The 15315-nt window shown below is 50.9% G+C and overlaps 1 protein-coding gene across 1 annotated transcript in view; it reads left to right on the forward strand.

The window, feature by feature from the left end:
• The window catches only part of LOC115600466 (ankyrin repeat domain-containing protein 16-like), a 35443-nt gene that overhangs the window by 12037 nt on the left and 8091 nt on the right, over positions 1-15315 (forward strand). The window contains exons 4-6 of the mRNA XM_030469525.1: positions 4145-4187; positions 7575-7683; positions 13169-13330. Coding sequence (XP_030325385.1) covers positions 4145-4187; positions 7575-7683; positions 13169-13330 — 314 coding nt within the window. The remainder of the gene's footprint in view (positions 1-4144; positions 4188-7574; positions 7684-13168; positions 13331-15315) is intronic.

A 15315-nucleotide genomic window follows, 5' to 3' on the forward strand; every position in this document is an offset into this window, starting at 1 on the left:
CTGGAGAAGAGAAGGCTGAGAGGGGATGTGCTGAATGTCCATCAGTAGCTGAGGGGTGGGGGGCAAGAGGAAGGGGCCAATCTCTTTTTGGGGGTGGGCAGGGAGAGGCCAAGGAAGAGTGGGTTGAAGGGAGAAGAGAGGAAGTTGCAGCTCAGCATGAGGAGAAAGTTGTTGAGGGTGAGGCTGAGGGAGCCCTGGCCCAGGCTGCCCAGAGAGGTTGTGGAGTCTCCTTCTCTGGAGCCTTTCCAAACCCCCCTGGCTGTGTTCCTGTGTGGGCTGCCCTGGGGGATCCTGCTGGGGCAGGGGGGTTGCACTGGGGCATCTCCAGAGCTCCCTTCCCATCTCTGAAACTCTCTGGAAGAGGAAGGATGCTCTGCTGAGAACACAAAGAGGCTGTTTGGAGGCTTGGAGTTCACCATGTCTGATTCCCATTCTCTGCCTTTTTAATTCTTTGTTGTTTTTTTTTATTATTATTATTTTTTAATTGGTTTAAAAGGATAGAAAGGGTGTGAAGTAGTTGGAGGAACCACAGACATCACCAGTAGGCAGGACAGGGTGACCCAGAGGCAGTTTGGATTTGGTTTCTGCCCTTCTGAGCCTTTTCCCCTTTAAGATGGGGACAAAGTCTTGTTTTACCTTCTGAAAGATGCCTCAGGTGTGCCTCAGCTCCATCCTCTGAGCCCCAACCATCTGGATGGCCCCAAAATAACCTTAATGCAGAAGAAACTAGAGCTTCCATCCCCAGTGGGAGGGGACAGAGGTGTGTGACATCAGGGTGACATTGTGGGGCTGGAAAGTGGTGGCTGACCTGAATCTGAACCAGTAGGGCTGAGACTCTCTGTCTCAATCCTGCAGCTGCCTCACCTCATTTCCCAAAGAATTTAATAGGGATTGACTCTCTGGAAAGACCCAAGGTGTGTGAGGAGCCCCCTTGCTGTGCTGTAATTAATCTCCTGAAGATGTTGTTGCTCCTTAACTCTCCTTCTCATTACACCTCCAGCTCTTCAGTAGCTGCTTCCCCACCTCCCTCTGCTCATCAGCAGTGACAGTCCCAGCCCTGGGGGAAATGGCTGCAGCTGCCTCCTTGTGCTTGACCTGAGGATGAAAAAAATAACTGATGAGTTTTTATTTGATGTTTCAGGCTGGGCCAGGAGGAGCAGGTGGCTTGAATAAGGATTTGCCACTCCTCATTTATCTGTGTGTTCTCCTCTCCCTTCTCAAGCCCAGGTTTTGTCTTTCCCTCTCCCTGCAGAGAGATGGACTTTGGGTTGGGATCTGGGAACAGAGTCAGGAGCAGGGTGAGGATTGTCACAGAGGCATCAAATTGGTGGACTGGTTTGGGTTGGAAGAGACCTCAAAGCTCATTCAGTCCCAACCCCCTGCATGGGCAGGGACACCTCTCACCAGCCCAGGGGGCTCCAAGCCCCATCCAACCTGACCTGAGACACTGCCAGGGATGGGGCAGCCACAACTTCCTTGGACAACCTGGGCCAGGCTCTCCCCACCCTCAAATTCAAGAATTTCCTCCTCATCTCCAACCTCAATCTCCCCTTTCTCTCCAAGTTTTAACCCATTTCCCTTCTCCTCTTCCTACCCCCCCGTGTCCAAAGCCCTCCCCCAGCTTTCTTGGAGCCCCTTCAGATATTGGAAGGTTGGGAGAAGTCAAGGAGCAGAACAAGGGTTTGAATGAATCCTTGTGAAACTCTGCTGACAGTTTTGGTGCCTCAGTTCTTCAATCAAAATCCTTCCTTTCAAACTCCCCCTCAGAACAAGGGAGTTCTGCCACGGGGCTGCAACTGTTTGGCATGGAGGAAAAAAAATATCCCATTGGTTTTTATACGTCCTGGGTTGAGTGCATTTTAGAGACCAACTCAAACCCAGTCTTGCTGTTGAGGTGATGTCCTCACAAATCTGGAGCATTTTAAACATCCAGGTCCTCCTGCATTTGCCTCCTTTGAAGCTGACGGAATTGTGGAATGGTTTGGGTTGGGAGAGACCTTAAGGATCATCCAGTCCCAACCCCCTGCATGGGCAGGGACACCTCCCACCAGCCCAGGGGGCTCCAAGCCCCATCCAACCTGACCTGAGACACTGCCAGGGATGGGGCAGCCACAGCTTCTGGGGGCAACCTGGGCACCCAGGGGCTCAGCACCCTCACCCCAAAGAATTTCTCCCTCCCTCCTTCCCCAAGAAATAGAATCCTGGAATGGGTTGGCTTGGAAGAGAACTGAAAGCTCAGCTCATTCCAACCCCCCTGCCATGGGCAGGGACACCTCCCTCCCAGATTGCTCCAAGCCCCATCCAACCTGGCTTTGAACACTGCCAGGGATGGGGCAGAGACTCTTTTCCTGGGCAACCTGGTTCTAAAGCTCAGCACCCTCACCCCAAACAATTTCTCCCTCCCTCCCTCCCTGCCTGCCCAAGATCTCCTCTCCATCTCCCCTCTTGCAGCTGGAAACCCTTCCCCCTCGCAGGGTCCCATCCCTCCAGGCCCTTGTCCCAAGTCCCTCCCCAGCTTTCCTGGAGCCCCTTCAGATACTTCAGGAGAGCTGGAGAAAAACTTTTTATGAGGCCATGGAGTGATAGTCCTGAGGAAAAGGGGTGATTGGACCTTGAGCTTGGAGTCTCCTCATCAGCAGTTGGGATGTAGGAGTGCAGACAGTGGGATCCAGCACCCCCTTCCCACCTCTCTGTCACCTCCTACATTTGATTTCCCCCCTGTGACAAAGCCATCAACCCCTGGTTTGGGTTGAATTCTTCTCATTTCACTGATCTGGTGCCAACAGGAGGGGCTGGAGCTGCTTTGAAGAATTTTCACCCAGGTAAATCCTGCCTGCTGGTGCTGGGGGGGGTGCTGGTACCAGCATCTTCCCCCCAATTTCTGAGTCGGGGGCACAGCTGAGGGACCAAAGCCCCTGTGGGGAAATCCCATCAAAATGAACCATCCTCTCCATGACTTCCTCTCCCAAGGGGTGTATATCAGCCCATTAACCCATGACCACTCCAGCTGCCTCCCTGCCACGCTTCTCCCTCTTTAATTAATGGGTAATTATTTTTTTTTCTTCCCTCCCTACCCCTCCCGTGCAATTTTATTTCCAGGGGGGGTTTATTCCTCCACCTTTGCTGCTCCATAGCCTGAGGCAAGAGAGACAAAATGAAGAAAACGCTGAGTGCAACCATGGATCTGAGCTTCCTTGCTGTTAAAAGGATGGAATCGTTTTGTTTGGGGTGCTTTTTATTATTCTGCATGGATTTAGGCTGTTTTTTTGGGTTTTTTTAAAGCTTCTCTTTTGAAAATCCTGCTGGTGGCTCTGGTGGGGAGGTGACAAAGAGGCAGGGAGCAATCAGCCAAGCTCCAGCCCCTCCTCAGCCTTGCAAAGAGCATCTATTGTGCAGCTGGCTCTGAAGGGGATTGCTGGTACCAGCCGTTTGCCAGATTTATTCAGCACACAGAACAAACGCCCTGATGTAGCAGGGTTGGGTTTTTTTTTTTCCTTTTTTTAACATAAATCACCTCATTCCTTTTGCAAAATGACCCACAGGAAACAAAAACCACAACAAACCAACCCAACTGCCTGCACCTTGCTGTCATATCAGCAAAATATTGCAGTTATGTAAATATTTTAATATTGTTATAACTATTTTTTTGTTGTTTAAGTATTTCAGTCCACGACTTTCAAATCCTCCCCCACAGTTGTTTTTTTTTTCCTCAGCTCCAACAGGATGATGAGCTGGGAATGATGGATGGTTGGAGTGGCTGAGGAGGGGTGGGAACATCATCCAGCTCTTCACCACCTCCCTGTTTCCAGTTCATTTTTACAGATTTTCTTCCAGGGATTGACAAATGCATGGAAAAAAAAAAAAATCTCATTGTGTGGACCTGCTGAACACAGGGTTGTTGTTTTTTTTCCACGGGTTTATCTGGTGTTTTCCTACAGGAAATGAAAGCTTCAGAGCTGATTTCAATTCCCAAAGGAAAAAAAAATGAGAAAGAAAAAAAGAAAAAAAAAAAAAGAAAAGAAAAAGGAAAGCTTTGGGATTTCAAGCTTTAAGCCCAAAGGGTCAGAAACTGGATTCTGTTTCCCTCCAGGTGAGGAGTGGCAGGAAACCAGACATTAACTCCCTGTTTTTCTCTCCTTCCCAGCCATGCACGGCTGCCTGGAGGCTGTGGAGCTGCTCCTGGAGCGGTAAGCAGGATTTTGGGATTTCTCCCTCCCCTTCCTGACTCTCCCCGCCTCCAATCCCATCCCCAGGCTCCCTCCGGACTCCAGGGAAGGTTTGTGGTGGTGTGGGTGCCATCTCCAGGCTGGCTCCTCCCTTGTCCCCCAGGTTTTTCACAGCCTTTGGGACACGGATGAGCTGGGCTGGGGTCTGACATCACTCTGACATCAGCCCAGCTTACATAACTCTTGTTTATTGGTTGGGTTTTTTTAGTGTTTTTTTTCTCCATGCTGATTCATCCCTCTTGCCTCAGACCTGGCCCAGCCACATCTCTTGTAGCATCACAACAACAAAACCAGGGGGGGTTGTGCCAGCTGGGTTCCAGGCTCAGCTTCTCCAGTCTGGATTCAACCTCCAGGCTTTATATTTTCAGCCTCCAGTCTGGAATAAACCTCCAGTCTGGTCTCAGTCTTCAGGCTGGATTCATTCTCCAGTCTGGGACTCAACCTCCAGTCTGGACTCAGCCTCCAGGCTTTATATTTTCAGCCTCCAGTCTGGACTAAACCTCCAGCTGGACTCCTTCTCCAGACTGGACTCAACCTTTAGGCTTTATTTTTTCATTCTCCTGTCTGGGACTCAACCTCTAGTCTGGACTCAACCTCCGGGCTTTATATTTTCAACCTCCAGTCTGGGACTCAACCTCCAGTCTGGACTCATTCTCCAGTCTGGACTCATCCTCCAGGCTTTATATTTTCAGCCTCCAATCTGGACTAAACCCCCAGTATGGTCTCAACTACCAGGCTGGATTCAACCTCCAGGCTGGATCCAACCTCCAGGCTTTATTTTTTCATTCTCCAGTCTGAGACTCATCCTCCAGTCTGGACTCAACCTCCAGGCTTTATATTTTCAACCTCCAGGCTGGACTCATTCTCCAGACTGGACTCAACCTTTAGGCTTTATTTTTTCATTCTCCAGTCTGGGACTCAGCCTCCAGTCTGGACTCATTCTCCAGTCTGGTCTCAACCTTCAGGCTGGATTCATTCTCCAGTCTGGGACTCAAACTCCAGACTGGACTCAACCTCCAGGCTTTATATTTTCAAATTCCAGTCTGGACTAAACCTCCAGTCTGGTCTCAACCTCCAGGCTGGGGCTTATCCTCCAGGCTTTATATTTTCATCCTCCAGTCTGGACTCATCCTCCAGTCTGGGACTCAACCTCCAGGCTGGACCTAATTTCCAGGCTTTATATTATCAACCTCCAGTCTGGGACTCATCCTCCAGTCTGGACTCATCCTCCAGGATTATATTTTCAGCCTCCAATCTGGACTAAACCCCCATTATGGTCTCAACTTCCAGGCTGGACTCAACCTCCAGGCTGGATCCAACCTCCAGGCTTTATTTTTTCATTCTCCAGTCTGGGACTCAAACTCCAGTCTGGACTCAACCTCCAGGCTTTATATTTTCAGCCTCCATTCTGGAATAAACCTCTAGTCTGGTCTCAATCTTCAGGCTGGATTCATTCTCCAGTCTGAACTCAACCTCCAGGCTTTATATTTTCAAATTCTAGTCTGGACTAAACCTCCAGTCTGGTCTCAACCTCCAGGCTGGGGCTTATCCTCTAGGCTTTATATTTTCATCCTCCAGTCTGGACTCATCCTCCAGTCTGGGACTCAGCCTCCAGGCTGGACCTAATTTCCAGGCTTTATATTTTCAGCCTCCAGTCTGGACTCATTCTCCAGGCTTTATATTTTCATTCTCCAGTTTGGGACTCAACCTCCAGGCTGGACTCATTCTCCAGACTGGGATTCAACCTCCAGGCTTTATATTTTCAACCTCCAGTCTGGACTAAACCCCCAGTCTGGACTCCAGCTCCAGGCTTTATATTTTCAAACTCTAGTCTGGGACTCATCCTCCAGTCTGGATTCAACCTCCAGTCTGGATTCAACCTCCAGGCTTTATATTTTCATCCTCCAGTCTGGGATGCAACCTCCAGTCTGGATTCAACCTCCAGACTGGGACTCAACCTTCAGGCTTTATATTTTCAAACTCTAGTTTGGGACTCATCCTTCAGGCTGGGATGCAACCTCCAGGCTTTATATTTTCAACCTCCAGTCTGGACTAAACCTCCAATATGGACTCAACCTCCAGGCTGGATCCAACCTCCAGGTTTTATATTTTCATCCTCCAGGCTGGGACTCATCCTCCAGTCTGGATTCAGCCTCCAGACTGGACTCAACCTTCAGGCTTTATATTTTCAAACTCTAGTCTGGGACTCATCCTCCAGGCTGGTCTCACCCTCCAGACTGGGGCTCATCCTCCAGGCTTTATATTTTCATCCTCCAGTCTGGGACTCAACCTCCAGGCTGGACTCATCCTCCAGGCTTTATATTTTCAGCCTCCAATCTGGACTAAACCTCCAGCTGGACTCATTCTCCAGACTGGACTCAACCTTTAGGCTTTATTTTTTCATTCTCCTGTCTGGACTCAACCTCCAGGCTTTATATTTTCAACCTCTAGTCTGGACTAAACCCCCAATATGGACTAAACTTCCAGGCTGGATCCAACCTCCAGGCTTTATATTTTCAAACTCTAGTCTGAGACTCATCCTCCAGTCTGGATTCAACCTCCAGTCTGGTCTCAACCTCCAGGCTTTATATTTTCAACCTCCAACCTGGACTCAACCTCCAGACTTTATATTTTCAGCCTCCAGTCTGGACTAAACCCCCAGTATGGTCTCAACTTCCAGGCTGGACTCAACCTCCAGGCTGGATCCAACCTCCAGGTTTCATATTTTCAACCTCCAGGTTTTATATTTTCAGCCTCTAGTCTGGACTCATCATCCAGGCTGGATTCAATCTCCAGACTTTATATTTTCAACCTCCAGTCTGGGACTCAACCTCCAGGCTTTGTATTTTCAGCCTTCAAATCTTGGCAGATTGCTGGGAAGTGGCTTTCATTCCAGCCCCATATTCTCCTCCTCACCCTCTTATCTTCCTAACCAGAGCTGCTCCAGCTTTCCCTGGACATCCCAGTCCCTGCTGGTCACACAGCTCCTGTTAGCCCACTCATCCCAACCTTGTTCATTCCAGCAGAGATGGAGCCCAGTGATGGGAGCTTCCAGTTTTCATTGTCATCTCTCCTTTCAAGGCAGCTTTAACCTCAGCCAGACCTGAGGGCTTTAATTTTCTACCTGGTGGTGATCCATGAGGTTTTCCCCCTTCTAGAAGTCCCCTGGTCAGGGGGAAAAGGGAAATATAAATGATCCACAGAGCCCTGACTTTCCTGCAGCCTGACCAGGACTCATTTATGCTTCTTCTGATAAACTCCTCCCCTGCCCTCAGTGGAAAAAAACCTGTGCAGGAAGAATTTTAAAGCCATCAACAACTCTGTCCTGCTTTTTGTCTTCCTTCCCAGGTGCCAGTACAAACCTGACAGCAGAGACAGATGTGGAGTCACTCCCTTTATGGATGCTGTCCAGAATGGGCACATTGCCATTGCCAGGGTGCTGCTGGAGAAACACCAGGTGGGTGCCAAAAAACCCCTCACCTGTCACCTCCAGGACCTGACCAAAACTGCCAGGAGAAGCAATCCAAGCCTTCAGCATCACCAAATTATTGTCAAGAAGCAAAGCCCCAAATTCATAGAATCATAGAATGGTTTGGGTTGGAAGGGAAAAGGAAGGGAGTGTCTGAGATGAAGCAAGATGTGGGCTGCAGGGTTGTGTGGGAAAGTTTTCCCACATTTCTTGGGCATTTTATGGATATTTGTCCTTCAGCTGTGTTCAGAAAATGTGTACATGTGGCACTTGAGGTCAGTGTTTGGTTGGCATGGGGGTGTTGGGTTGGACTTGATGATCTTAGGGGTCATTTCCAAGCTTATTCATAGAATCATGGAATGGTTTGGGTTCGAAGGGACCTCAAAGCTCATCCAGTTCCAACCCCCTGCATGGGCAGGGACACCTCCCACCAGCCCAGGGTGCTCCAAGCCCCATCCAACCTGACCTGAGACACTGCCAGGCATGGGGCAGCCCCAGATTTTCCTTTTCTCATCAGAAGATCCCATCTGCTGGCAGCTGATCCTCCAGAGACTCCAGCACCACCACCACAAACCTCAGGTTCTTCTGAAGGGCCATTTGGGGGCTCAGCTCAGCTCCTCCATACAGCCCTGAGAAGGCTCAGGACAGAGCAAAAGTTGGGGAATGCTTTGGGTTCAAAGGGACCTTAAAGATCATTTAATTCCACCCCCCCTGCCATGCTCAGGGACACCTCCCACCAGCCCAGAGGGCTCCAAACCCACCCAAGGTGCCCATGAAAGCTTCCAGGGATGAGGGAACCCTAATTAATGCTCCTTGAGCATGGAATCCTGGAAGGGTTTGGGTTGGAGGGGACCTTAAAGCTCCTTCAGTCCCAAGGGGACAATCCAGGGACCCCTCCCCCAGCCCAGGGTGCTCCAAGCCCCATCCAACCTTCAACACCTCCAGGGATGGGACAGCCACAGCTTCTGGGGGCAACCTGGGCACCCAGGGGCTCAGCACCCTCACCCCAAAGAATTTCTCCCTCCCTTCCCAAGAAATAGAATCCTGGAATGGGTTGGCTTGGAAGAGAACTGAAAGCTCAGCTCATTCCAACCCCCCTGCCATGGGCAGGGACACCTCCCTCCCAGATTGCTCCAAGCCCCATCCAACCTGGCTTTGAACACTGCCAGGGATGGGGCAGCCACAACCTCCCTGGATTTATGGTAAAGAAGCAAATTCCCAAATTTTAAAGAATCAATTTGTAAAAGAAGGAGGTGAGCAAGATTTTGCCATCTAAAGTGGGCAAAATGAAAACTATGAAGGAAACTGCAATTAGGTGGCAGGACCTGGAAGTGAATCAGGGAATCCTGGAATGGTTTGGGTTGGAAGGGACCTCAAAGCTCATCCAGTCCCAACCCCCTGCATGGGCAGGGACACCTCCCACCAGCCCAGGCTGCTCCAAGCCCTATCCAACCTTCCACACTTCCAGGGATGGGGCAGCCACAGCAATCCTGGGAAATTTATCCCCAGGATAATCTGTGTGAGGGCTGTGCTTGGGTCAGGTTTCTGTTATCTGGGTCCTTTCAGCCCTGTCCCCTTCTGCAGGGTCAGAACCCCCCAAGTGGGTCAGTTAAATCAGCTGATGGAAGGACTGAAGTTCTCCCATCTTTGGGCATCCTGATGGACACTGGATGCAAGGAGATCCAAATGCCCCTGGTTTGTGCAGCTCTGAAACACTCCCTGGAACAGCACTTGGGGCTTTTATAGCTCAGTTGGAGATAGACCCCAAAAACATATTGTCATAGAATCATGGAATGGTTTGGGTTGGAAGGGACCTCAAAGCTCATCCAGTCCCAACCCCCTGCATGGGCAGGGACACCTCCCACCAGCCCAGGGGGCTCCAAGCCCCATCCAACCTGACCTGAGACACTGCCAGGGATGGGGCAGCCAAAACCTCCCTGTTCTTGTGGTAAAGAAACAAATTACCCAAATTTTAAAGAATCAATTTCTAAAAGGAGGAGATGAGCAAGATTTTGCCATCTAAGGCCCCCAGGACTCAGCTCATGGGGAAGTTCTCACCCTGGGGCAGGGATTTGTCCCCTCAGCTGGTGAGGAGGGATGGATATTGGTGACAGGAGGGGACAGCACTTTCCCAACACTGCAGGGACAGCTCTATCAAAGCCAAAACCAGAAACTGGGAGTGCTGGGACTCAAGGTGGAGGCTCTGGTGGGTCAGACAGAAGCATCTGGCAGCTCTCTGGCCTCCCTCTCCTGTGACAGCTGCTGCTCTCATGTTGTCTCCAAGTCCTCTCCAATTTCCACCACCAGAGGAGGGACAATAGGGCTGTCATTAGAGGCACTTGTGCTCACTGCAACCCAGACCACTGCATTATTTATTGGCTGCTGAGGTGATGTGAGATGGTTTGGAGCCCACCTAATGGCTGATCCTCAGGGAGCTGGGGTTGGGCCTCTCTCCTGGAGACAAACCTTTCAGCAGGGCCTCACCATGAGAGCACAAAGGGTGATGGTTTTTGGAGGAAAACCCTGGGAGGAACCTCTGAGGGGACTGGGGTTGCTCTGTCTGGAGAAAAGAAGGCTCAGAGGGTCTCTGCATCTCCCTGAAAGGGAGGTTGGTCTCTTCTTAGTAACAAGCAACAAGAGGAAATGGCCTCAAGTTGCACCAGGGGAGGTTTGGATGGGAGATAAGAAGAAACTTCTTCACTGAAAGGGTTTTCAAACACCCAAAGTACCCAGGGAGGTGGTGGAGTCACCATCCCTGGAGGTGTTAAAAGCTGTGGAGAGGTGGTGATGGGGGACATGGGTTAAACACCAGACTTGGTAGAGTTGGGTTATGGTTGGTAGAGCTGGGTTGTGGTTGGTAGAGTTGAGTTATGGTTGGTAGAGTTGAGTTATGGTTGGTAGAGTTGGGTTATGGTTGGTAGAGTTGAGTTATGGTTGGTAGAGTTGAGTTGTGGTTGGTAGAGTTGAGTTATGGTTGGTAGAGTTGGGTAATGGTTGGTAGTGTTGGGTTGTGGTTGGTAGAGCTGGGTTATGGTTGGTAGAGTTGGGTTGTGGTTGGTAGAGCTGGGTTATGGTTGGTAGAGTTGGGTTGTGGTTGGTAGAGCTGGGTTATGGTTGGTAGAGTTGGGTTGTGGTTGGTAGAGCTGGGTTATGGTTGGTAGAGTTGGGTTATGGTTGGTAGAGCTGGGTTGTGGTTGGTAGAGCTGGGTCATGGTTGGTAGAGTTGGGTTATGGTTGGTAGAGCTGGGTTGTGGTTGGTAGAGCTGGGTCATGGTTGGTAGAGTTGGGTTGTGGTTGTAGAGTTGGGTTATGGTTGGTAGAGCTGGGTTATGGTTGGTAGAGCTGGGTTATGGTTGGTAGAGTTGGGTTATGGTTGGTAGAGCTGGGTTGTGGTTGGTAGAGCTGGGTTGTGGTTGGTAGAGCTGGGTTATGGTTGGTAGAGCTGGGTTATGGTTGAACTTTGTGATCTTGAAGGTTTTTTCCAACCACAACAATTCTCTGATTGGGTTTTAAACTCAAAGAGGGGAGATTTGGACTGGATATAAGGAAAAAAATCTATTTTCCAATAAGGGTGGTGAAACACTGGCCCAGATAGCCCAGAGGGGTGGTAGGTAGCCCATACCTGGAACCATTCAAGCCCAGGTTGGACAGAGCTCTGGGAAACCTCCTGTAGCTGGAGATGTGCCCAGGGACACAGGGGAGTGGATCAGAAGCCTTGGAAGGTCCCTTCCAACCCAACCCATTCTGTGATTCCATGATTCTTGTTTCTCCCCCAGCAGAGATGGTTGGATGCCCAAGTTTGTGTTTGGGCCTGTAGGTGCTTGATGACTTCAGAAGACTCTCATTATCTTTGCTCCTCTGCCCCTTCAGGATAAAATCTGTGAAGTTTGCTTCTGTTCTTAGTCTGACATTTCAGGGAATTAAGAGGGAATTGGTGATTTAATTTCCTCTTTCAGTGCCCTGGCTTCCTGCCATGAAGCACCACTGGATCTGTTGCCACCTTCTAGGTTTTATCAAACCATGAGTGAGGCCCACTTGATATCAAGAGGGTGGATTGTGTCCTCTGGATGGGTTCCTCTGATACAACTTCTTGATTTTTTTATGTCTTTGTGCTTCACATTCAGAAACTCACAGAGATCTCATGAGGTCATCCACCCACCTCCCTCCCTCTACCTCTGCCCAAGTTCTTCTCCACCAGCATGAAGCTTGGAAAAGAATTCATGGAATGGTTTGGGTTGGAAGGGACCTCAAAGCTCCTCCAGTTCCAACCCCCTGCATGGGCAGGGACACCTCCCACCAACCCAGGGTGCTCCAAGCCCCATCCAACCTGACCTGAGACACTGCAAGGGATGGGGCAGCCACAACTTCTCTGGGCAATCTGTTCCTGCTCCCTAGCATTTGGTTTCAGAGCCTGAGGAGCAGAGGATCAGCTCTTGCCATGATGGCAAACTCTCAGGTGGCAATGGCATCCTCACTGGGTAAATGTTTGTTGATGCTGTTCTTGTACAAAACTGTGCCTAGAGGGAATTCCCACTGTGGGTTTGATAAGGAAACAAAGCCATTCCTCAGGGATCAGACTCATTAATCATAGATTCATGGAATGGTTTGGGTTGGAAGGGACTTCAAAGCTCATCCAGTCCCAACCCCCTACATGGGCAGGGACACCTCCCACCAGCCCAGGGTGCTCCAAGCCCCATCCAACCTGACCTGAGACACTGCCAGGGATGGGGCAGCCACAACTTCCTTGGACAACCTGGGCCAGGCTCTCCCCACCCTCAAATTCAAGAATTTCCTCCCCATCTCCAACCTCAATCTCCCCTTTCTCTCCAAGTTTTAACCCATTTCCCTTCTCCTCTCCCTATCCCCCCGTGTCCAAAGCCCTCCCCCAGCTTTCCTGGAGCCCCTTCAGATATTGGAAGGTTGCTCTGAGATGGTTTTTTTCCTGCTGCTTTAAAGAGTTGAAACCCATCACACGTGCTTCAGCTGAAGGTGGACAAGAGGCAATGGGTTCCAGTTGCACCAGGGCAGGTTCAGATTGGATCTCAGGAAAAATTTCTTCACTGGAAGAGTGGTGAAGCATTGGAAGAGGTTGCCCAGGGAGGTGGTGGAGTCTCCATCCCTGGGGGTGTTAAAAAACCAGGTAGGTGTGGGGCTTTGGGGGATGATTTAGTGGTTGAGGTGGTGTAGGACTGATGGTTGCCCTCAATGATCTTGAAGGTCCTTTCCAACCATGCTGATTCTGTGATTCTATAGATTTGGGGGTTTTTTTGGTGCTGGTTTTGCTTCTCACTTCCCAAATTCAGCAGAGAGTTGGCTCTGCTCTGGAAATCATGGTGTTAGAGCTGCACTGGGCTTGCTGCTGACCTCCCACATGTCCCTTGCCATCAGACACAATTCTCCTGCAGCCCCACAACTCCTTGAAGGTTTGGCCAAATTCTTGATTGCTTTTCCTTTCTCTCCACCTCCATTTCAGGCCTGTCCTACAGCTGTGGATGCTCTGGGTGCTCAAGCTCTGCACAGAGCAGCTGTGACTGCCCAGGATGAAGCCATCCAGTTTCTTGTCTCTGAGCTGGGCGTTGATGTCAACGAGAGAGTGAGGAGCCTCCAGCACACAGCTCTGCACTATGCAGCCAAGGTTTGTCCCTGGCTTGGGAAAAGTCTCCTCCAGTTGGTGGGCAGGCATCTAGAAGAGGTTGGTTTAGGTGTTTGTCACTGATGGAGGACACCAAGCTCATCCTCCTAACCAGTCCCATACTCTAATGATTTTTAAACAGCAAATCCTTGTCCCAGCAGGCTGGATTCTGGCCTGCCCATGGCCAGATGGGAGAAAAGGAGAGATGGGAAGGTGGAGAGAGCTCCTGGGTGTTATCTGTGTCCTTCACACAGGAGCTGTTTTGAGTTCCAGCCACTGAGAGTTGTTTGGGCTTTGTCCTCCTCCCACCTCCTGCCTGTGTGGGAACCAGAGCCTGGAGGGCTGTGGGTTCTGCAAAGCTCCTTGGATGGAGAATGGCTGGAGAGCAGCCCTGAGGAGAAGGACTTGGAGGTGTGGGGTGAGGAGAAGCTCAAGAGAGGCATCAAACCCCCCATGTCCTGGGCTGCATCCCCAGCAGTGTGAGCAGCAGGGCCAGGGAGGGGATTGTCCCCCTCTGCTCCGCTCTGGGGAGCCCCCCCTGGGGTAAAGCTGTGTCCAGCTCTGGGGTCCCCAGCAGCAGAAGGACATGGAGCTGTTGGAGCCAGTGCAGAGGAGGCCCTGGAGCTGCTGGGAGGTCTGGAGCAGCTCTGCTCTGGAGCCAGGCTGAGAGAGTTGGGGGTGTTGAGGCTGGAGAAGAGAAGGCTGCAATGGGGAGACCTTAGAGCACCTTCCAGTGCCTGAAGGGGCTCCAGGAAAGCTGGGGAGGGACTTGGGACAAGGGCCTGGAGGGATGGGACCCTGCGAGGGGGAAGGGTTTCCAGCTGGGAGAGGGGAGATGGAGAGGAGATCTTGGGCAGGCAGGAAGGGAGGGAGGGAGGGAGGGAGGGAGGGAGAAATTGTTTGGGGTGAGGGTGCTGAGCTTTAGAACCAGGTTGCCCAGGAAAAGAGTCTCTGCCCCATCCCTGGCAGTGTTCAAAGCCAGGTTGGATGGGGCTTGGAGCAATCTGGGAGGGAGGTGTCCCTGCCCATGGCAGGGGGGTTGGAATGAGCTGAGCTTTCAGTTCTCTTCCAAGCCAACCCATTCCAGGATTCTATTTCTTGGGGAGGGAGGGAGAAATTCTTTGGGGTGAGGGTGCTGAGCCCCTGGGTGCCCAGGTTGTCCAAGGAAGTTGTGGCTGCCCCATCCCTGGCAGTGTCTCAGGTCAGGCTGGATGGGGGTTGGAGCACCCTGGGCTGGTGGGAGGTGTCCCTGCCCATGCAGGGGGTTGGAACTGGGTGGGCTTTGAGGTCCCTTCCAAAAAATTCTTTGAGCTTTACCATGCAGCACTCAGAGTCTGGTCTGTCCTTGTATCAGGAAGAGCAGCATCCCAGCTCCTACAAAACCATCAGGGACACTGGGAGTGCTGGGAACAGCATTCTCCTCCAGCAGGACCCAGCCCTGGCACTTGCTGGCTCCCACAAAGGAAGTTTTTCTCCCAGCTTCCCTTCTTCATGCTTGGAGAAACCATCTTGGAAGCCCTTTTGGTTGCCAGGGGTAGTTTTTCCAGCAGGGCTGCTGGGGAATATAATGTGCCTTGGAGAAGATCCCAGTGCCTGACTGGGGAGTGATTTGATGGGTTTTTCTTTTTTCCTCAAGGCTCAGTGTCACTTTATATTTACAGCACCATTTATTTAGCTGTTGGGTTTTGTGTTGGGTTTGGTTTTGTTGTTGTTTTTTTTTTCTTCTTCTTCTTTTCCTCATTACTTTGCATTTATAACTACATGGAAATCTAATTACACTCCCAACTCAATTTCCTGCCAAGGCTGTGGCAGCTGAAGCAGCTCCTGGCTTGGTGGCACACTCAGAAGAAGGGAGGGGAGGGTGTTTGGAGCTGGGAAATGGGATCCTTGGGAAGTGGTGATGGTGGGGAAAATGCTACTAAAATGTAGAACAGTGTGGGAGAGGGGAAAAGTGGGTGGTGGGGTTAAAAAGAGCCTTCCAGTCTCAT

Source organism: Calypte anna, chromosome 1 (genome assembly GCF_003957555.1).
Source record: "Calypte anna isolate BGI_N300 chromosome 1, bCalAnn1_v1.p, whole genome shotgun sequence".
NCBI classification, from domain to species: Eukaryota; Metazoa; Chordata; class Aves; order Apodiformes; family Trochilidae; genus Calypte; species Calypte anna.